The sequence below is a fragment of the Aspergillus thermomutatus genome (assembly GCF_002237265.1).
Source record: "Aspergillus thermomutatus strain HMR AF 39 chromosome Unknown NODE_324, whole genome shotgun sequence".
Classification (NCBI taxonomy): domain Eukaryota; kingdom Fungi; phylum Ascomycota; class Eurotiomycetes; order Eurotiales; family Aspergillaceae; genus Aspergillus; species Aspergillus thermomutatus.
In genome coordinates this window covers 1-21,796 of record NW_020798374.1, presented here as the reverse complement: position 1 = coordinate 21,796, position 21,796 = coordinate 1, and the positions used below count along the sequence as shown (strand labels likewise).

General features: G+C 50.4%; 9 protein-coding genes across 9 annotated transcripts; 4 read left to right on the top strand and 5 right to left on the bottom strand.

The window, feature by feature from the left end:
• Positions 1–26: 26 nt before the first annotated feature.
• On the top strand, positions 27–338 carry CDV56_103184 (glutaredoxin family protein; the record flags this gene model as incomplete). The annotated part of the gene is made up of 1 exon (XM_026756803.1): positions 27–338. The coding sequence occupies one exon, from the start codon at positions 27–29 to the stop codon at positions 336–338; it is 312 nt and encodes a 103-aa protein (XP_026610358.1).
• Positions 339–421: 83 nt separating this feature from the next.
• On the bottom strand, positions 422–1,476 carry CDV56_103049 (HpcH/HpaI aldolase family protein; the record flags this gene model as incomplete). Its single annotated transcript, XM_026756668.1, has 5 exons — positions 422–523; positions 587–808; positions 863–1,092; positions 1,153–1,245; positions 1,320–1,476. The coding sequence occupies 5 exons, from the start codon at positions 1,474–1,476 to the stop codon at positions 422–424; spliced, it is 804 nt and encodes a 267-aa protein (XP_026610357.1).
• Positions 1,477–2,024: 548 nt separating this feature from the next.
• Positions 2,025–6,488, bottom strand: CDV56_102423 (transcription factor domain-containing protein; the record flags this gene model as incomplete). The annotated part of the gene is made up of 4 exons (XM_026756042.1): positions 2,025–4,170; positions 4,220–4,304; positions 5,571–6,278; positions 6,338–6,488. 4 exons carry the CDS (start codon positions 6,486–6,488, stop codon positions 2,025–2,027), a joined length of 3,090 nt encoding a protein of 1,029 aa, XP_026610356.1.
• Positions 6,489–7,742: 1,254 nt separating this feature from the next.
• Positions 7,743–8,888, bottom strand: erg27 (the record flags this gene model as incomplete). Its single annotated transcript, XM_026755717.1, has 1 exon — positions 7,743–8,888. One exon carries the CDS (start codon positions 8,886–8,888, stop codon positions 7,743–7,745), a length of 1,146 nt encoding a protein of 381 aa, XP_026610355.1.
• Positions 8,889–11,272: 2,384 nt separating this feature from the next.
• On the bottom strand, positions 11,273–13,389 carry CDV56_101481 (endopolyphosphatase; the record flags this gene model as incomplete). The annotated part of the gene is made up of 3 exons (XM_026755100.1): positions 11,273–13,116; positions 13,176–13,214; positions 13,269–13,389. The coding sequence occupies 3 exons, from the start codon at positions 13,387–13,389 to the stop codon at positions 11,273–11,275; spliced, it is 2,004 nt and encodes a 667-aa protein (XP_026610354.1).
• Positions 13,390–14,377: 988 nt separating this feature from the next.
• On the top strand, positions 14,378–16,044 carry CDV56_101086 (DUF3237 domain-containing protein; the record flags this gene model as incomplete). Its single annotated transcript, XM_026754705.1, has 7 exons — positions 14,378–14,419; positions 14,485–14,601; positions 14,669–14,808; positions 14,880–14,895; positions 14,954–15,076; positions 15,132–15,230; positions 15,790–16,044. 7 exons carry the CDS (start codon positions 14,378–14,380, stop codon positions 16,042–16,044), a joined length of 792 nt encoding a protein of 263 aa, XP_026610353.1.
• A 447-nt stretch (positions 16,045–16,491) lies between these two features.
• On the bottom strand, positions 16,492–17,338 carry CDV56_100874 (emp24/gp25L/p24 family protein; the record flags this gene model as incomplete). The annotated part of the gene is made up of 3 exons (XM_026754493.1): positions 16,492–16,739; positions 16,807–17,014; positions 17,141–17,338. 3 exons carry the CDS (start codon positions 17,336–17,338, stop codon positions 16,492–16,494), a joined length of 654 nt encoding a protein of 217 aa, XP_026610352.1.
• Positions 17,339–18,037: 699 nt separating this feature from the next.
• CDV56_100616 (uncharacterized protein) lies at positions 18,038–18,928 on the top strand (the record flags this gene model as incomplete). The annotated part of the gene is made up of 4 exons (XM_026754235.1): positions 18,038–18,142; positions 18,202–18,290; positions 18,372–18,639; positions 18,701–18,928. 4 exons carry the CDS (start codon positions 18,038–18,040, stop codon positions 18,926–18,928), a joined length of 690 nt encoding a protein of 229 aa, XP_026610351.1.
• Positions 18,929–20,173: 1,245 nt separating this feature from the next.
• On the top strand, positions 20,174–21,298 carry bgt1 (1,3-beta-glucanosyltransferase Bgt1; the record flags this gene model as incomplete). Its single annotated transcript, XM_026753773.1, has 4 exons — positions 20,174–20,433; positions 20,504–20,761; positions 20,835–20,995; positions 21,060–21,298. The coding sequence occupies 4 exons, from the start codon at positions 20,174–20,176 to the stop codon at positions 21,296–21,298; spliced, it is 918 nt and encodes a 305-aa protein (XP_026610350.1).
• Positions 21,299–21,796: the final 498 nt, after the last annotated feature.

Here is a 21,796-nt window from a genome sequence, read left to right as displayed (position 1 = left end):
TGGGTAAAGAGACCTCGTACCACAGCATGTTTCCCACAAGAGCCCTCTTCTCGAAAGCTCGTGTCACCCTCTTCACCCGCGCTGGCTGCGGGCTATGCGACACCGCCAAGCACGCCGTGACCCAGCTACAAAAGCGGAGGCCCTTTGATTACTCCGAATTGGACATTATGGCCCCCGGAAATAAGTCCTGGAAGGACGTCTACGAATTCGATGTTCCGGTTCTCCATGTTCAATCTGCCCTCGGGGATCAACTCTCCGACCCGAAGAAGCTTTTCCACCGGTTCACGGAGCAGGAAGTCGAGAAACTGGTCGATGAGGCAGAAACAATGCAGTCATAGGTGGCAGAGAAGCCTATACAACAATCATAGACTTCGTTCACTCTAGTTGCAAGGACTATACATTTGGGAAGTGGTAATCAATTCTAGTACGTGGGAACGGCGGCATCAGTCTTGCTGCCCTTGGCGGTCTCAAGGGCATCCGCAAGGAACGTGGGCAAAGCGACAGCATCGGCGACAACGGAGATCTGCATCAGCGATTATCAGCGACCTGAAAAGCAACCAAAGAAGGGGACAAGACTGCTACATACCATGTGGAAACCCTGGTCGGCGTACTTCTTTGCAGCCGCACCACCCACGCAGTAGATACCGGCCCTTTTTCCATTATCGACAGCAGCCTTGCGGATCCGCTCAATCGCAGCCTCGAGGTCTTCATGGAAAGCGCCCATGACGGGCCGGCCGATGTTGTTTCCCAGATCCCAGGGCCCGATGAACAGGACATCGATGCCGGGGACCTTGGCAATCTCCTCTACCTGTGTATCAACTCAATTAATACCGTCCTCTCTCCTTGCAACCCTTCAACTCACATTCTCAAGTGCCTCCTTGGTCTCAATCTGCACGATAGTGAGCAGAGCATCGTTCGCCCCCTGGAGGTACTCCAACGAAGAAACACCACCAATCGAGCCCATGGCAAAGGGACTTCCAAAGCCTCTCCGGCCAACGGGCGGGAACTTGGCAGACTCCACCAACCTCCGGGCATCATCAGCGGTATAAAGCAGAGGCACGACGATTCCATGGGCGCCCGAATCCAAGGCCCCTATCCACTGTTAACCCATATGTACATATCCCCACAACCCTCAATCATAGGTCAACTCACGCTTCACCATCCACCCCTCATTCGCAGCAATCCGCACAATGGGACTCACCCCCGTAGCAGCAATCGCCGCAACAGCCTCATGCATCTGCCAATCTGCACCAACCCCAAAACCACCGTCAGCCATCAATTCCGCACAAACTCATCACTGTAGTCGTGGCCCAGCATACCAGCAATATTCCCATGCTCCGTATCCACACAGATCCAATCATACCCCGTCCGCGCCATGAACCGCGCATGGTTCGCACCGGGAAGCATCTGCCACGCGCCAAAGGACAGTCCGCGCTCGGTGCGGAGAGCCCGCTGGAGACGATTTGCCGCTTGCATTTTGATGAGCTTGTTAATACCTCTGTAGGAACCGGAGAATTGTTGAGAGAAGGGAGAAGAGAAGGGGAAAAAATTAGCACAAGGAATGCGAGCGAGGGGGTGACAGTCACCCCGCCGTCTCGCTGGGAATTGCCCCGAATTGACTTGCGGGGTCGGTCTACGGGCCGATGTTTGGGGGCGTGGGGGGTGTCGGACGTCTGCTCCAGGAGAGTTATTTACTATGCTGTAAATTCAAAGACTTCTCTTTAAGTTCATGATAATCGTGACTTGAGTTTTGAAGCAAGAGTCGATAGGGATCAAGCCGAATTGCACTTAGACCATAACTGAAAGGAGTTGAATGAGTTGAAGGCGGTTGACGACGCCATGGACAATCAGCCATCGGACCGACTCCGAGTGCTGCGATACTATCACTACCGAGGCCGTGAGGGTTGCCAGCAGCTTCAGCATCGTATTCAGCTCATCTTATCCTGGGTTTACTGACAAATCAAGTCTTATCATACAATATATCCAACAGAATGAGGGTATCACATAACTCCAGGCCACAGAAATCATTCCACCAGGTCAACTGGTAAACTATCCATCCACACCGGGAACTCAGGGACATTCCCCAAGGGATCCGTCTGGCTCGCGCCTGATATTCGTCTGTGCCGGATCGGTGACTCCATATCGATCCGCTGAGAGAACCTCGCTCGCGCGTCTTGTCCCAATACCGCCGTATCGACCTCCCAACTGCCTTCGACAGCCTTGAAAAGCTCGCTCAGAGTACGACCGCACGCCTGGGCTACATTGCTCGTCTGGCCGCGTCGACGATACCCCTGGTAGCGATCGAGAAGGCCTATGATGCAGGGCCAGAGGACTCTACATTGTTCGTCTTCCTCGTCGGTCATATCTCCGAAGAAAGGACATTGATGGTTGAAGCTAGCAAGAAAGACTGTACCGCAGACGTAAAGATAGTCCACACATTCCCAGTAGGGTGGGATGAGACAGTGACTTGCGTCACATGGTGTATCAAGTCGAAGCAAGCCAGCCTCATGCACGCGAATGAGCTCTATCAATTCAAGCGCGGCTCGGACGCACTTGATGGAAGCCCCATGGACCAGGCTCAGCGCGATAGGGGAGTCAGGGGAGGGCCTTCTTTCGACAATGTGAGGCCGCCCATCCGACTTACACTTGCACCTGCTGGACAGCGCTAATCCCAGAGTAACCAGTGGCCGGTTTAGCCGGAGCCGAAGATACAAGGATCGAGCTCGAAGAATATTCCGCTGTCGGACGACGATTGGGTGTTCGTCTGTGCCATGCAAGCCACTGCTCTGGAGAGACGATGGCAGTGACAGATTCCAATCATGCAAGAGGCCATCCGCTTTCAAGAACCGCGTGAAATCCAGTGACAGTAATTTCTTCATGGCACAGCCGTGAGGCCGAACCCTTGCTTCCTCCTCCCATGCCATGACGTCCTCGACAAGCCTGTACAGCCTTGCGCAGGCGGTGAAGAACTCGATTATGGATGCACGCTCACCTTGCACGCTCGACTGTGCGCTCGAAATTACATCGACGTAGTCTGTGTCCAAGTGCGTGGGCAGAGGAACCCGCAGCGGATCGGGTGTTTGGGGCACGATGCCGAGCCGCAGCGCAAGAATCCTTTCCATTATCATCCCGCCATGCCAAAGCCTCCGGCAGGTCTCTCGGCCTTTTCTGCTGTTCTCGTGCTGCTTTGCGTTGAAAGGTAGACGCAGTGACTGTGCGAGGCGTATCGTAGATCCGATCAAAGCCCAAGCCGTATGTAGATCACCTATGGCGTTGAGATATTGAATCTGTAGGAGGTATAATCGAATAAGATCAATAGACTTGTATTGATCGAACAGCTTGGCCAGCCTCTGGCCCTCTTTGAAGAAGTATCTCGCCTTTTCGTCACCCATGTCGCCTATACTGAGACAGGCAAGCGCAAAGATGGTGTTCAGAATGGCATGAAATGCGCTCGGCGTGGTAGAGTCCCCAGAAACGCTAGCTGCTTCGTACGCTGCGCGAAAATCCAATAGATCCAAGATCGGCAGCGACACATAATCCAGATTCAAGTAGACGGTCACCAGTCGATCTGCATCTTCCTTGGACAAATCAACGGGAGAATCTAGCATTTCCTCGTCCACCTCGTCCACAGCAGAGACAAACGTCCCTGCAGCAAGATACGAGTGTCGTAATCTCGGCAGACGATCCTCGATCGGCTCTTCCCGCTTGACACTCCCCGTCCGTCTCTCCTGGGCCTGCTGTATCCTCGCAAAATGCGATCCCTGCGCACCGCGACTCTCAGCCGGAACAAGATCAGGCACCGGTGATAGCGTAGCAGTATGGAACGTCCCATCCGATGGACTCGACGAAACCTCAATCGCATCGCCCTTGTCCTCGGACTCAGCAACAGAACCCTCGTCGAAATCAATCTGCCCGGGCGCTTGCGACAGATTACCTCGAGCAGGATACACAGCAGATCCAGACTGCGTTCGCCGATGCGAAAAGAGATCGAGGGTATACCGCAGCCCGGCCCCGGCTTCTCGTGAATTCTGCAGCGTGCGCCTCGGCGACGACTCCCTCCCATTCCACGTAGAGCTGGGCGGTGCAGCGGACCGGATGACCACCAACGGTGTTGGTAGTGACGGCGTGGGCAGTGACCTCTGCCGCCTCAGTTGCTGCGGAAGTAGAGACCTGATTCTTGTTATCCTGGGGGCCATGCATTGAACCAAGGCGTGCCTACCGAGATGAGCTGTGCGGAGGAGGCATGTCCTCCGGTCGGTAGGAGCACTCCTCCAACAGGCCTGCCTCACGGCATCGTCCACATACTGTGTCTGTCAGCTTCTATCGTAGGAAGTGAGGGGTTGAACGAGGGTAATACCTGGCCGTTGCCGATCGCATCCTCGTCTTTTTAACCTGCACACACAGCAGGGGGTGGTCCGGTCTCTTGGTTTCTTGATCATCATTTTCCGGATCACTCCACTCCCTCGTCTCCGGTCTGGCAGAAGGGAAAATAGTCGTGACTGTCTGCTCTCATGTAGTTGATCCTGTGTTGATGTTAGCATGTCATGTCAACTACACTTGATCACGTCAACATTGCAACATCAGCATCACGCCTGCCATCCAGACTTGCCTAGAAAAGTGTACAGACAAGCCGTCTCTCGCCGAACGCATTCCTAGAATCAATACCAACTTACCGCTCATCAATCATGCCCAAATCAGCTAGAGAGGCAGGGACTTAGGCACACGCCACCTTTCCGACCTCGGCGGATATCCCTTGCTCTGTGATTCCTAAGTTGATAAAACCAGTGGTACAAATTCCAGAAGACTGGCGCTCATAAGTAGAAACAGAAATGGATAGAGATGCCAATACGGAATGGAAAAGGCTTCTTTTCTCCAGATCCGACCGATCCACGAGCATTCAACGCGTCGAGAATCCCCAATCGCGGCGGATTGCAGGATGTTGGTCCGTGCGCCGTCAACTGGAATTGAGGTACCGTTCTGCAGTATCGTATCACAGGAGTATGTTGTAGCAAGACCACATTGCTCTTATCTCATACAAAGTATCTTTAGGCATCTAAAGGTCTTGACTACAAGTAAGCGCCTTGTTGGATCAACAGACATTATTGTATTGTATGTGGTACCCTAATGTACACTGCCAATTTGAGTATTCCTCATCAGCGTCAGAACTTATGAGGACTGAACCAGAGTCCCCATATCAGGTCAAGCGAACTTCGTAGCAAACGTAAAAGGGCGACGAAAGCATGTACAATCGTATCAGAGACAAGGCGTCAATATCGCTGCAGAGAATCAAAAACCAGCCCCTTTGACGATCAAAGGGTGGGGGGCTTTGCCGACAGATTATAGGCCAAGCAACAGACCCTGTCAGAGACTTTGTATATAAACATCAAACATGAACATGGCGAATATAGGAGCCTGCCAACCAGACCACTGGATCAGGGTTCAAGTGGCGCGAGTCTAGAATAAAGCCCGCTAGAACCACATTACCCCGACAACCAGGCCTATCACAATAGCCATACAGCTACCGCGCATTTTCTTAGGGCTGTCGTCTACCCCTGCTACCTCCGACTGACCCGCAGCCGGCGCAGCTTGGGTGATCGGTTCTGTTGGCGCAGAAAGTGCATCCACAGGAAGAGGTTGCGGGACTGTCTTCTGCGATGGCTCCTGGCCAGGCGATTGCAGCGGAAATCCTATCTCAGAGGAATCGGAGGAAAGAGGCGCAGTGCCTAACGTCGAAGGGAAGCTTGTGAGAAAACCTGTAGCCACACGGCAGACCTGCTGCCATGCGTAGTGGCCACCCAAGAGAAATCGTATCCGAGAGCCTTCCAGAATGTGCTTCGTGGCTGATGTTGTCTGATTGGTGATACGAGACAAGTGTTGAGGCTCCTCGCTGATGAAGAGGACTGGCGCGACGGACGAATTAACTGGAGGTGGAACGGGACGGGAAGTGGCAGTCGGCACGGACGGCGCGCTCCCAGGTGAGAATGGTTGCAAGATCTGGTAGTCGTCCAATTGTTTGATGAAGAAGGCTTTGAAAGCGTGTACGCCTCTCGTGAGACTCGATGCCCGGGTAACCGTTTGTGTCATCGGATCATTGTCGAAGACAGCGGCCGCCTCGAATGCGCTGAGAGGTGGTGCATCCAACGCACCGCGTCGCGGACGTCCTCTGCGATCGGGACAGGATTGATAGGAGCCCCCGACGAGCCACGGCTTGCACTGAGCCCCGGTCGAGCGTGCCCTCGGTCGGACGTCGATCGCGCCATCTTTTACTCGGGGGAGATCTGTATTCCCAGCCTGTTAGCATGACACCACAAAAAGCAGAGAGGGATGAGTCACATACGCCAATCCTCATTGCGGGTATAGCCTCGATATCCGATCTGCAGATTATAGAAACCCCACTCTTTAGCTAGAGACGGCACCAGGCTGAGTATCGAGAAGAGGATGAGCGCGAAGAACGGGATTGCACCGGGTTTCTGAAGCCCCGACCGCATCTTAAACAACTCATGAACCTTGCACGCAGGACAGCACTAGTGAGGGCGAGTCCTCTCGGTTGTTGAGATCTTTTGCTTTGCTGATAAAATTTCCGGGACGAGCAGATTCATTGCCAGAAAATGAGGTGCGAGGAGAGGGGTGGTCTAATTGTATATCAAAGTTGCGAGTGGGCTATGCATGAATGTGCAATCGCAGCCTTGTAGATCTGTTTGTCTCAAACTCTCCTGCTCTGTCGCTCTGTTGGCTCGTTGGCGTTGGGTGATCGGCGGAACGGGCGGTGTTTGCTAAGGTGTTGCGTGAGATTTCTGCGTCTGGGTATCCAAGCCCCGGCAACGAAAGGACTGAAGTCAATGCGCGATGGTGGGGAGAGCGAAGCATAAGAGAAGAAAAAAAGTAGAGTTTTGACAGCCAATCCGATCAGCTGTCTACTGTTGCAACTCCCACTCAATGCGACTGGAACCGCAAGGATTTGATCACCGTTGAATGACGTAAAGGACGACTCGTTGCAACGTAAAGGTCAGGTTAACGGAGGATGTTGGTGGTTGCCAAGTCGATGAGGACGCGTCGCTCGAGCGAAGACCCTGGTTGGATCATAAGACAAGACAAGAGTTTTTGGTGTCAGTCAATCAATCAAAGCTCGCGAGGCAGTAAGGCGTGCATGCAGGAGCGGAAGGGTAATTTTTATTTTTGGTACTCCGTACACACGTTCTGCCGTCTTTTGGGGAACCTTGACTCGTTGACTGAGACTCTGCACGGGAGGAGAATCAATTTTTGCGGCTGGGCAGTTGGCCTGGCTGTTGCCTCAGGCACCAACGGATGTCACCGTCATCGATTTCGGATGCCTTACATGGTTGACCACAGTTGATCAATGGTTTGCTCTAATTCTTCATAGATATCGATACATCAAGTGGTGAAAGCAGCCATTCACATTTCATGGTATCAAACTGTATATAGACATAATCAATCCAACCCAATCACTATAAGTACACTCGATCAATGGTGGGCAAACTTTATATAACAAATTATATAATCAACGACATACCGCCGATTCAAGGAAAGATGAAAGCGAGAAGATAGAGGATCCGCTAAGAAAGATAAATAAGAACTGCAGCATCTTGAAGTGAGACAGGACTCCATGGTTGCGGAACAAATAAAAAAAAAAAAAAAAACAGAAAAATCATGAGCCAGCGGAACGAACTCACTGTGGCATCCGCACGTAGAACTCGTCGTATCATTTGGTCAACGCGCCAAAGTCAAATAGGATTCATCATACTTGGATTTGGAACTGCAGTAGAGGGCATATCACTTTTAACCGGGGACTGATTTGCCGGAGCTGGCGAGACTGAAGTCATTGTTGTCGCCTGTGACACGGATTTTCGGACCTTCGGGGTCAGGCTGCCCTCGCTCATCGAAATATCCCCTCTTGGTGTTCCTGCCGACGTGCTGCTAGGTCCCGTGCTGCTATTCTTGCCGGCGCGTTTTACCATCTTTCCCAGGACCCGAACTATCTCGGCGGCGTCCTCAAAGCTCTCATCATCCATGCCTTCCTGGGCATTGTAGACATCTGCTATAGCCTGCTTCGCCAATCGTCGACTGGCATTCTGGTCGTGCAGACAATCGTAGAGGTATGCAGCGTATTCGAGCTTGATCGATAGGCGTAGGGGATGCGATCCGGGCAGAAACCGTTCAGCAAGGAGAGCGGCGTGCTTGAAGCATGCCGTGGCAGTTGGGGTATAATCGAGAGCGGGAAGAAGGAATGATGAAGCGGGTTTGTGAGGTTGTACCGGCGCTAGGCCAGGAGGAGCTTGCGTGACCCTTCGTCGTGGAGCGCCCTTTGTACTCGAGTCCACATTCTGAGGAAGGGGAATCTCTTCTGGTTTGGAAATAAATGAGAACCTTGACCCCTGGTCTTTTGGGGGCGACTCTGCTTCGGCAGCATGGTCCGTCGCTGAAGAGTGGCTTCGAAGGCTCATGAGACCGGGAGAATGGACTGGCGGCTCGTTGTGGAAGAGAACGAAGATATGATAAAACGAGGCTCTGAGCTTGTATGCGAGAATTTTCAACTCCACGTATGGCTCGACCATGGGAAGGACGAATTCTTCCAGAATCAATAAACCCTCCCGGGAAAGCCAGATGATATGGTGATACAGTTGAAGGGACTTTGTCTCCCGGGTGGGATCCAGACGCCGCAATCTTCGTGCACGAAGAAGCTTCTTGGACAGCATTACCGACAAGCCCAAGACCCTGTATAACATAGCGGACAAAAATGGATTCTCAAGGCTTATAATGGCAGCGAAGTTGCCCAGAGCCTTCTGGTCAACCTCGGAAGAAGCCATCCACAGTGCCAGAGACTCTGGATCTATGAGTGGAAAATCCTCGTAGGAGTCAGCCATATCCATTGTGAGCTTGGTGATTGATGATCCGGTAGTATTTTCGCAACGATTAAGTCGGAGAAGATCATTGAATACTGAGGCACAATTGCACTTTGGATTTCGTTGACGGGGAAGGCAAAGAAAGATGGGCAGCATTTAGCTGCGAGAGCTTACCTTGGAAGCGCGCGCAAACAGAGAGAAGATCAGTCAAACGCCGTTCCCTGCAACAACCTTGACAAGCGCCAATTTCGAGCGTTTTGGCTTGGCTGATGCTAGCGCTTAGCTATAGATTCAAAGCACTTTCGTATGCTATTTCTTCGATTGAGTTCAGTCCTCTGCGTTTGTGTGCTGTATCATGCGGGTTACTGCGGATTGGGCCGAGAAAATGACCAGTGTTATCGACCTGTTTGCGCTTGTGCGATTCTCGGCTGGACAACGGGTATATGGCATGTAATCGACAATTGAGCCTCCCACGAGAATATTAGGCGCAAGGTTCTGTTATACAATATCACTGATAATCAGTAATAAACCAAATTCAAGAATGTTAGAGCAGGCCGATAGAACTGTTTCGTTGAATGTTCACCCTTCTTCGCAAGGCGTAATGGATCAAGAATTCGATGCCACGGAAGAGTAAGAGCTGTCGCAGTAAACCGAGCTAGCAAAGCAAGGCACGAACAGAGCAGCGGTCGAAAGCAGCGAGGTAAAGGGCAATGAGCTCGTGGTGGCAGAGCTGAAGGGAGTTCTGATGCATCGCGCGTCTTTGGACGTGGTCAATTCGTTGATCTAAATTTTTGCCAGTCAATTGCTGACACTCAATAGAATTCGAAGATGTGAAGTGCTTGGATTGATTTCTCGTAAACCAATGCCACAGATCAGTGCGTCAATTTGGCCCTGAGAGACGATGAGTACATCCGGCTTCTGAATCAATACAAGTGCTTGGAGAGATCGGGGTACTATAGACAAGATGAAGCAAGGGAAAGAGACTTCCCGTCTGCAGTGCACCTGGACGCCTGGACAGCAAGCGAGCGACTGCAGCTCACTGTGAAGAAGAAGTGCTAATTAAAGCCACATGAACAAGAGCAGTCCCCTCGCTGGAAAAGAAAATCGCGTCGCTGTCCCGAACATGGATCCAGGCTGTCACCAAATTGCTTTTCTTCCCCAACGATGACGGCCGGGGAGATCGGAGGGGAAAGAGTAGGAAATTAGTATCCCGTCACGGTCACCACTTTACCCCAAAAACCAGTGAAGCGGATTACTACCATGGAGCAAAAGGTGGCAATTATGATTTTACAGTGACTGCTGGCAATAATGGCAGCTACTCCGAAGCCCAAGTTGCAAAATCTTAGGCTTGCTAGTTGCTAGCCATGCGGCAAGAGGGGCGGCGCATCCATTAGCTCGATACGTGTCAGAGCCCGACTGCTGATTTTCCTTGCCTTGCAGCTTCTAATTCCAGCCGGATGATGTGATAGGGACATTTCGGCAAGACGTGGTGGATCTCGCTGCCACCAAGACTCTCTCTGGGATTTGAGAAGGACCAAAGCATCCTCTCTGGTTAAAATTTAAAGATGAAGATGGCAGAGGGTTGATGACATTGATGCCCCCGCCTGACTCTGTCCCGCTTGTAAGACGGCATCTGAAGTTCTGGGACTAAAAGTGCAGCCTAAGACTCTACGGAGTAGCGTTGGAGTCTCAGCGCCCGCGCTCCTTGGTGGCACGGGTATGATGGCATGCGTTGACCGACTTTAACCTATTGACAGCTGGCAAGGCACTTGCCAGCGTGGCACCGAAGGATCGGGCTCAGATACCATAAATGAGAATATGAGGCTGATGAAAACTATCCTGTCATCTTCAAATATGATAGGATGAGAATTATGCCAATGGATGATCCCAACACTGAGAAAAGAGATGATTTCATCAATGATGACCAAGGGTTGTCCATCAGTTTTCGGCAGAAATATACCGCTTTACTGACCGCTGCATTGTCATGTTGTCGAGCCGTTGACAGTTGCCATCTACAGCCACCCGAATTCTGTATTGTGATTGGGATTTGTGAAGGACTCCAAGAGCTTTGCTTCGTGTCCATCTTCGCTTAACTTACAGTATGAAGTGATATCCTCTTTGTCGGTCACGACGAATAATCTCGCGCAATTTTCAGCTTCTTCACCGCCAGTATGATGTCAGATTTGGATAGAGAAATACAAGCACTGCTGATAATGATAGTTTATGATTATTTAGATTCAAGAAGTGCCATCGATTCCGAATCGCCTTCTGCTAATATAGTCTTAAGTTGTATACCAAGGCAACACTGACAAGCTCATTCCCATCCCAATTACTTCAATAGTCGAAGAAAGGCATGATCGTGGACTATTACACAACCCTCATGCGGATGGGTAACCATCAGCTGCGTCCCATCAATCTTCGTCAATTTCATCGCTCTTGTAGTATCCTACAAATGCCCGTTTTAGGAATGTTTTCCATACTCGATTCCTAATCTTCTTTCCCTTGGCGTCTTTCATATTTCCCCACTCATCACTATCGTCATCAATAGCAGCCTGCAGGTCATCGGTAGCTCCCGATTCCGATATCTGATCCTTCACGGAGGCTTTCTTTGCGATTCGAGTGGCCAATCTGAAGTAACTGCGCACAGTGAGATCTTCCAACTTGTAAATATCATCCTTCTTAGTGTCGTATTCAACTTCAAAGGTAAAGAGATCTTCGTGTTTCGTCTCATTGACCAAACTGTCGGCCGAGAGAAAATGTCGTTCAGCATATTCGTTATTGATCTCCGTAAGATTCGCGAAGTATTGAGCATAACCAAGCCATGTCAATGGCTGATTCGAATATGCAGGCCCTGGCGGGGCGGTGGGGGAAGGAGGTTCTGGAACTTTGAAGGAAGGCTTCTTCTTCTTCTTCTTTTTCTTGTCCTTCTTCTTCTTTCCTTTCTTTTGATCCTCGATACCTGAACTTTGGGTTGATTCAGAATCTGACAGAGGTTCCTTGGCTTCTTCGGTCGACGAAGGTAGGATATCAGCAGCAACAGGAGCTTCGGCCCAAGTCATTATATTTTCGAGTCCGGTTATGTTGTACTCGACAACTCGCAAAGCAGGAAAATAATTTGGAACCACACTGGGTGATACCAACGATACGCTGTATCGCTCAGCCCAAGGTCCGCCGATCTTTTTCAGAAACTGTCGCCTTTTCTTCTTGGATTTCCTGAGCTGGACATCATCGTCGTCTTCAAATGCCGCGTTCTCTGCGAACCAGTCGTCAACCGTACTGTTGTCCATAGAAAATTCTGGCGGCGGTGACGGCAATTTGGACCAGTCGTGCCTGAGACTGCTGAGGTACCCTGACCGAGACTGAATCGAGATGTCGCTGGTAGCATCTTTCGATGCTCTGGAAGGTGTATCATTCAGGTCGGCATCGGCAATGTTGACTTTGTGGTGGTCCTGGAGGATGAAATGGTTGATGTTCATATGACCGTAAACACTGCCGACAATCACGTCTCGATATTGATGCACCCACAGAGCATATTTCTGCCAGCACGACTCGTCCCAATTCTGTTTGCTGTCTGTTCGGGCTGGAGGCACATGTCCGATAAGGATGGCTTTCATTCCGCGTTCGCGTAGCAACTGAAGCTGCACCCGTAGCCATTCCATATGCTCGTATCCCGGCTGAGATTTGGCTCCACACCCGTCTACGGCAGAATTGGAGTCGAAAAAGTACATTGTATTCAGGCTGATGACCGTTAGTTTGTTCGGGATGACCTCGCTCGTGAACCAGCCGCCTTCCACGAATGTATGGAGCTCATGCTCTGGTATAAACTTGCTCCAGATATTTTGGAACCTTTTCGTCCATCGATTTGGGCCGCTTTTGAATATGTTGTGTGGCATTATATCGTTGTTTCCAATTGTAGGGACGATGGGGATAGAGAGACCGTTAGGGAGTCGCTTGTCTCTGAAGACATCGATGAACTTGTCCGCCAGCATCTCGTTCAAATGAACGACCTCATCTTCTGTTCGAGGAATCTTCTCATCGTTGTCATGACGGGCAGAGTCCCCAGTCCACAGGACAAAGTCGATATTGCCCTTCAGATTCCTCTCTATCCAGCTGAAAGTTTCGTTGATCAGGGAGAACGGCGAGTCGCATTCCGATCCTTCAGCCCCAAAGTATCCCGCCGAACCTTTACCTCGATGGCATGGAGCGCCGTCATCGCTAGAACTTCCGGTTTTGTAATGAGGGTCGGGGTGAAGGTCTGAACAAAGAGGGCAGAATCAGCATTTTTATTCGGAGATTTCGAATCCCACCTCTGACACTCCGTAGTCTTGAGCCGGACAATTGAAAGTTTCTCACCTGTTATATGGAGAAAACGCCCATGCAGCCCTCGCGAGGGCTTTTTCAACTGACTTCCTCCATCCAATTGACTGTGGGATTCTGGGAGCGCAAGGCCAAGAGGTTGTTGCTCCAAAACGGGCAAGGCACATACACCGGCAACCAGGATACCCTGCAGAAAGAGATAGGGGATCATTGGTGCTTTTTTTTTTTTTTTCTGTGCTGGGGAAGACGTCCCGACGACGCGGGATCGATCTTTTAATCACCTGTCAGAAAGAACTCGAAACATTGATCATGCATAGGTACCCAGAACTGATGGAAAGGGTACGAAATTACTGTAGTCCACTTGGCTGTCACCAACGTCACTGATGATGAACATGCAGCTGATCAGTCCCGTGGCACCAACAGTGAATCGCCCAATCGGGGAAGGTTTCCATTCGACTGTTTTTTTGCTGGTTCCGCTGCTTCCTCAACCGTTCTTCATAGTCTGCTTATATAGAGACATTGAACACTATGAGTTTTTTGACGGCGATGTCAACATCCTCGATATTAATGCAAGGGTGATTTTCTTTTTGTAGATCTTGGCCCCGCCATGACACGCGACCATTCAGACGCATCATCTCGTGACTGAACACTCTTTTGAGCAGCAAAACAGGCAGCGGTCCATCCCCACGTGGGCTACTGCCAGGGACTGTTTGGTCAGAAGCGAAAGGGTTGAAGGACCTTGCGAGTAATCTCACTGTATCTTCTCGAGGGTTGTGGTGAATCCGCTTAAGCATTATGAGTAATCGTCACACTAAGAGGTTAAGCATGTAGAACCATACTATTCAACAGAAACATTGCAAGTGCTATGATTCTTTTGGGTCGACGTCTCCTCTAGTGTGCCAGTTCTCATCTACAATCAAAGCCAACAAGTTGGCCGAATTAAGTCCGTGGGCCGATTAAGCTACAGCTAGATACCTTATGTAGTGAACCAGCGATGGCCGAGGCTGGGATCTGGGAATATTACCTTATCGGGGAGTGCGGGGCTCCTTTTGGTGTTCTTGATTTGAAATCGTAAACTGAGCATCCCCTCAGTTGATTCTACGTTCTGTTCGTGCATGTAGACTTGAGAAGAGCACTGTCCCTCCTTGACCTCTATCTTATTCGCAACATCCTATTTGTTTCGGCCACATTGTTTCGCCATGTCTGAGTTTCCTTCTCTCCAGCCTGCCTTTACAGTCCAGGTGAGTAAACAAGCGATAACTAGCATGGCGCTGGTCTCGACGCCTAATCATTCTGCTCGGTATAGGTCACAATTGACCCCGGGTTTGCCGTTGGTAAGCTTCAACTCGAAAGGAAATATCGCCAGTACATTTCTAACCTCGTGCAAGGCAGTGCTTCTCGGTCCAACAGCCTGTCGGTCGTGGTAAGCCTGCCACAAAGCTGACTCGTTGCACGGCATCCGTTGCTCACAGACATTACATTGATCAAAGCCCATGACCGGTGGTACTGTCAAAAGTGATCCCGGCTACTCCCTTGCCCTCGACGCCGAATTCGTCGGTACCGGCAACGATTACATCCATGCGGACCCGGACAACAAGCACTTGCGCTTGAATGCTCACGGAGTCATCAAGTCAGTCTTCATTGCAGATTCTGGGAATGAAAGCACGGAAGTGGAGAATGATGCTAACTGGGCCTGCGCAGGACCAAGGACGATGCTGTACGTTACGATATGGGTAGCGAAGACTGAGGTTGGAAGCTGACGGTGCAACCAACAGTTGCTGTACATGAGCTACACCGGCGTCATCACAATGGGGCCCGCGGAACAGGCTGTTTTCACTGGCACGGCAGAAGACGGCGCGACGCCGTTTGGAAACTCCTTTACTCACTTTACCTTTGAGGTGAGGTCGCATCGCAGATAGATCTACCTTTCCGCAGGCTCTAACAGAACTACAGACCGGTGATGAGCGTTATAAGGAGTTCGAGAACCAAGTGTTCGTCGGCCAGGGACGGTTCCGAGTCGAGAAGGGTAAGCCAATTGTCGTCGAATACAAGGTCAGCCAGGTTGTCAAGGGTTAGAAGACATCCTTGGTGTTTTACATTTCCAACACTTTGGTCAAATACGATTCATCTATTCGAAGATACCTAATTCGAATGTCGATATCTTGAGCAAGACTTCAGTTTACAAGCCCCATCAACTAACTCAGTAAAGGCTCCGCCTCTGCCCGGGGACTTTCGTAGTCATCCTCATCTGCAGCTCCAGACCCTGACCTCCTACGAAGAATCCACCAACGCTGTAGCTTCTGTCGGACACCCCTCGTAAACTGACCCCATCCCTCCCACACCCGAGCCCCCTTCCCCCGTTCCCAGTGCCTCCCAAGTCTTTGACCCGCCCGCACAAGCAAAACGCCCAATCCAACAAAAGCCAACGTCCCAAGCACAGCCACGCAAGCCGTCAAAAAAGTAACAGTGCTAACATGGCACCCGAACGGCATGGCCCGAAGCTCCCATCTCTCTTTCGATCCAAGCGGACAGATACTCGACGAGCCGAAAGGCGCTAATATAGGCACACGCGATGGGTTCGGGACGCACGCTGACGTCTGTTCGCGATTAGCACCTGTCAATCCCTACTATTGTTCAATTCCGAATGAATCCTGCCGTATCCGCTGGCTGGCGCAGATTGGATGCTGCGGATGCGCCTGGACCTGGTGATACGTACCACTGCACACCAGCTACATGGGGCATCTCCTTTCAGACACGCCCCGCACGATTGTCGGCCCCAGCATATATCGAAAAGGGGATCATCGCTGAGACGCAGGACAGTTTCGTTACCGGCTCTGATTGGTTCTGTGCTTGGATGGTGGGCTAGAGCTGAGGCCATTGAAGATTTAGGGTACCTGGATGAAAGACGAGGTGGTATGTAGTCGGACGCTGGTCCTCACTGGATTCAGTATTGTGATCAGTTGCTATCTTGGGCTTGGATGCTCGACTTTACTAGATGTTTGGGTTCCTGCTGGTGGATGCGGGGCTGATAAGCCTGCGTGCCCTGGTCCTCTAATCAGGCAGGTACTTCTGACCTCTACTTTATACGAACAGAGGCGCCCCGAGAATTGATGTAGATATAATTCAACCGATCTTGGCTTCCGACACAAAACAGCATATTTTCATCACGCTCATTCAAAAGAATTACAGTCTTATTGCAGGGATGCTAAAAGGCCAGACACTCAGACCGTAAATGCAATCGAAGACACCAATCATCACCCACGATATAACTCCATTACTTTGTTCATGAATGTAATCAGACAACACGCTTAACCTAGAACTTCGATGTCAGCACAACTTTCGACAAGACTCTTTGACTTTCGTGACCACCCACCTCGAAGAATCTCTTCAGCCACCAGACCTGAAAGATACCCTCACCAATAAGCACGGCAAGCTGGAAAATGCTCCACCACTTCACTCGGGCGTTTGTGCTCTCCGCGGTGTTTCGATGTACGCGCTCTCTGACGACAATGTACGACTGTTCATCCTTGACCTGAGCCAGAGCCTCCGAGAGCTTACGCACTGCACAAAGAAGCTGTTAGCTGACACCGCACAGCCCGTGTCCAAGGCCCATACGCAATGTTCATACCTTCGGCCTCCAGGGGATCTTGGGCCAATTCATGTTCCGGCACGTAGACAATTCCATGAACGTTGAAGGACACTTCCTTCGAGTTCGAAGTCCAACCCTCGTTGCTGAAGCAGTAAACGTACTTTCCGTCGGCGTGCGCGGTAAACGAGTAGTCCTCCGATGAGACGGCTTGTCTGAAGTACTGGCGGTTCTTTAGGGGGTCCTCAACCTGTAGAAACCAGCAGAAAAATCAAGTTAGTAACTCATAGATCATGTCCATTGACCGATTGCCTCGAGATTCATCCGACGATCAAAATAAATGATCAAGAACAAGCTTGAGTTTCAGGGGACCTACCCAGAAATCAATCTCAAGGTTCCCGCTACCACCAAACTCCCTGTCGCCGACCTGGAAGGTAACGGTCATCTTATCATCCTTGTGCAATGTCTCGTGGAAGCATTCTCTCGAGTGTGCCTTGAGCTGGATGTTGTGCCCAGCCACGGCTGTGATCCACCCAAGGGCGGAGATCAGAAGGGTTGTTGTGGAGAATCGCATTGTGTGTATGACTTCGCTTGCATGCAGAAGACGAAGCTCTAATGAGTTCGTGGACGGGAGGTTCGGAGGGAAGTGGTGATGTTCGGCCTGCTCGATGATCTCCGACGCGCAAGGTGTTCTCTGTCGGTTGGAAATTCGAGACGCTCGGACCATCACTAAGCAACCGCCTCATAATCATACATGGCTCTCCGCGCACTTTGCACCTAGCTCAATAATGGCAACTCAATGGTTTAACTAATGCGAAAGTTCTGGTTTGCAATGCAATTTAACTGAAAAGCTCGCTATTCGAAATCGATTCTTCCGACCATTAAAGACATGATGTAGACCGACAGTTCCCTTCCCCTCGAAATAAGACTACTAGATTGTATATATGGAGTATATTGTGTAGATTCAGGACGCCTCCTTGAACCACGAAGGAGCTATTAAAGCAACTTTCTTATTACAAATGAAGGACTGCTTCGCACCCAGCAGACAAGGAGCACTTCAAGCTCCTGCTAAAAGGCAGAATTTTGCGCATGCCTTCCTCTCGGCTTTAACAAGTGGTTGCCTTTTATAGAAAGTACCTTGGTCGGCCAATCTCGAGGGTAACAGAGTATCCATACGCTCATGAGCTCCTGTAGATAACCAGTGTTGAAGCTGCGAGACATCATATTTGCTACAACTCCTTTTAATTCCCAGCAGAATTGAGCATCGATCGAGATGCCGGCCTACGTCGTTGACGGCATACGTTATCGGATTCCTCTGACCTCCATCTTCAGACCCAGGACGCTGTGCAAAGACCTGCTGGCTACTGATGCGCAAAGGGTACCAGCGACATCCATCAAATGATGCTAAATTACAAGGACGAGTCTGATCTTTTGCAGCGAGCTAGGGTGGCTGCAAAGCACGACACGAACTTTTGGCACACCCAAACCGAGACGGAAGTTTTGTGGACAGATATTGCGGGGAACAGGTTGGGTAGATACATTTCGAAGACCTAAGGATGGAGGAAAATGACGAGCTGATCCAACAAAGACAATAACGATGCTCCCAGGTGGAATCTTGACGATGGCGTGGTCACTCGACAGCTCAAAACTCGTGGGATTTCCAGGAAACATATACCCAGTGCATTGAGCGACGGTTTCATTGAAGAGCTGAAAGACCGGCTGAACGAGATTCAGGGAGGCAGACTTCAGAGTGTCAGGAAAGCGGACCGCAAAACTTGGTGGCATATGAGCAATCTGGAACCTGCGGGTGAATTAATAAGCCCAGAGTCAGACCGTCTGGTGTCCTTTTCCAATCCCTTGGTCACAGATGGCGAAGTAAGTAGCCCTCCCAAATATCTCACTCGGATGTTTTCATGATGGGTAAGGTAGCTGACAGTCTGTGCTGAAGTTTGAAGAGGTTGAATTCGAGAAAGAGTACGATGTCTCCCGTCGCAAGGACATCGACCAGGACTTCACCCTAGAGGACGTGACGCTTCTTCGTGAAATTGCTGCTGGATGGAAAAAGGACCAGTGGCGGGCCATCAGTACAAGATTCAATGGCATGACCGGTCGTATAATCTCCCCTGAACAGGCAAAGTCAGTTCTCAATAACTACCCAGGGTAAGCTTGCGGGTGAAGGGTGTGGTGGAAAGTCAGTGTCTAAGATTTTGCAGTTCCAACATTCATCCGATGGAAAGTTCTCGCCCTGATGGCAACCAAAATTGGATAGAACCAAGGCTAGATCGGTACGGAGTACACTCGGTGGAATGGCAACTTCAAAGATGAGGACAATAGGTCATTGTTGCGGACTTGTCCGGTTGGGTTGCTTCTGGCTCTTCCATCCATTGAATATCCAGGGTTCCTTAAATGTATGCGTGTTGTTTGAAGCGTGTGACATCATTGACTCTCCGATGCCGGTTGATTATTAGCTGGCTCGGACCATATAAGGTGGTACATGTCCCACGTTCTTTTCGAGGGCATCAACCAGGTGGCGGCAGACACAGCAGGTGGCAGCAATTATGGTTATGGATATCTTTTTGAAAGGAAGTTCATCGAAGATGACTTGCAGAGCTTGTACACTGTTCATCAATATCTGTAGGTTTGGTGCAGACTGGAGGATTCCTCTTGAGTAGAAGAATGAAGATATCACACAAGAGCGGACAGGGTCCAGGCCCCTCTCATCCACTAACCCGCTTGGGGAACCAAAGACCCCTGTGGAGGTTTCACCCGATTGACCCGACGAGCCCAGAAGCAGCAAGGGTAATGGGGATCGCCGAAGCGTTTTGCCCCAATATCGTTAAACCAGGTACCGCGCGTGGGTCGCTCAAGAAGGCTGGCCAACGAATTGAGATTTCGGATTGGATGGCAGACAGTGGCACAGATGGACTGTCCATAGGGGGCGCTGGCCCTGAAACGGAGACCTAAGGTACCGACTGATCGATGCCTTACCTTCCCTGGCGATGGCGAGTTCTCCTCCGCGCCCCGGGCCAAAGAGAGCCAAAACCAAACATTTCAATTGTCCGTTCTCTTCCAGTCCCTTCAGGAGGCGACCTTTATTTCGTTGGATTATTCTCTCGATCTCTCGACCGTTCCGAGTTCCAACTACTCCACACTCTCTTTTCATCGACTGACGTACAGGATCGGTTGCCAGTCTTTGATTCCATTATTTATTGCATAGCCGTCCCTCCTTCCGATCGCTCCTTACTCCTGTCGTACTCCTGTCGCTATTTTTGTCTGGTATTTATTTCGTCTATTCCCGTGCTTGAATTTAAGCAATTTTCTGTTTATAACATCAATTGGTGTCATCACTTTCGTTCCCTTTTGACCTCGAAGGATTGATAGATTTGTTTTGAACGACACATAATCCAAAATGCGTGTCAGCACTCTGGTCCCTCTCGCTCTTGCGGCCGGTACCGCTGTCGCCTCTAAGAATGGAACATTGGGATTCGCTCTTGGCAACAAGAATGCAGACGGCAATTGCAAAGCCCAGTCGGACTACGAGGCCGATTTCGATGCGTTGAAAGACGTTACCTCCCTTGTTCGCATCTACTCCGCAAATGACTGCGACACCGCGAAGAATATCATCCCTGCAGCTAAGGCGAAGAACTTCAAAGTCGTCCTGGGTGTCTGGTACGGATCTCGCCCCATTACATCCTCTTTACGTCAAGTGGCTAGGTTTCTAACGTTTCTCGTTCGGTAGGCCCGATTACGATCAATCTTTCAACGAGGACTTCTCCGCCTTGAAAGCCTCTGTTCCCGGAAACGAGGATGTCATTGACGCCATCACTGTCGGCTCCGAAGTGCTCTACAGGAAGAGTCTCACTCCTCAGGCTCTGCTCGGCAGAATCCAGCAGGTCCAGAAGGAGTTTCCCAAGATTACCGTCGGAACGGTGGACAGCTGGAACAAGTTTGCTGATGGCACGGCCGATCCCATCATTCAGGGTGGTGTCACTTACTTGTAAGCTCATTCTGCCTTCAAGTCCCCGCATCCCGATCTGTCTGCCTCAAGAACTTGGCTGATTTTTACATAGCCTGGCCAACGGCTTCGCCTACTGGCAAGGCCAGGAGCTGAGCAATGCCACCAACACATACTTTGATGACATGTCTCAGGCTCTGGCCCATATTGAGCAAGTTGCCGGCTCTAATGCAGGCAAGATTCGCTTCGGCAACGGTGAGACCGGATGGCCCACAAGTAAGTTTTGCGTTTCTTGAATTACATGGGTTCACGGTGGATATTGAATCTGACGCCTTAACAGCTGGTGGAACCAACTACGGACCGGCCGTCGCCAGCACTGAGAATGCTGCTGATTACTACAAGTCTGCCGTTTGTGGCATACTCGCCTGGGGTATTGATGTCTTCTACTTTGAGGCCTTTGACGAGTCCTGGAAGCCCGACACCAAGGGCGACAACGGTCAGATGCAGGACGAAAAGCACTGGGGTGCTTTTACCGCGGACCGTAAGGCCAAGTTTGATTTGACCTGTCCTAATCACTAAGGTAGGATCATATTTCCTAGGGTGAGAAGGATGGTGAGGAATCCCAGGTGGACTTTATTCTTTGTATGATATACCAGCCGGATATACCAGTTTTTTTAGAGATCTGAACAGCTATCGTCTTGAGTCGAGAAGTAAATTTTACTTGAGTTCCTGAAGTATAATTCAGTTGGTAAGCCTAATCTCAGTCTGACTGTAGTCTTGCTTTGGAATCCCTTGACTTTGATGCTTTCTCAATGAACAGTGATTTTAGATGACTCGGCGGTTCAATTCTGACCTGATGCATATTTCATGCACAATTTGATGAGTAAGCTGGCGTAAAATAACTAACGTAATCCACAAGCGAGCGGGCCACCCAAGCGAGCGGGCCACCCCCCACATCTTTTCGGTCGCGGATGAAACATGAAGGCAATTTACAACTCATGTATCTATGCTCATAGCAAAAAAATTAATTCCTTTTACGACTGGGACACTGTGTCCTTCTATGCCCTAAAATATGAC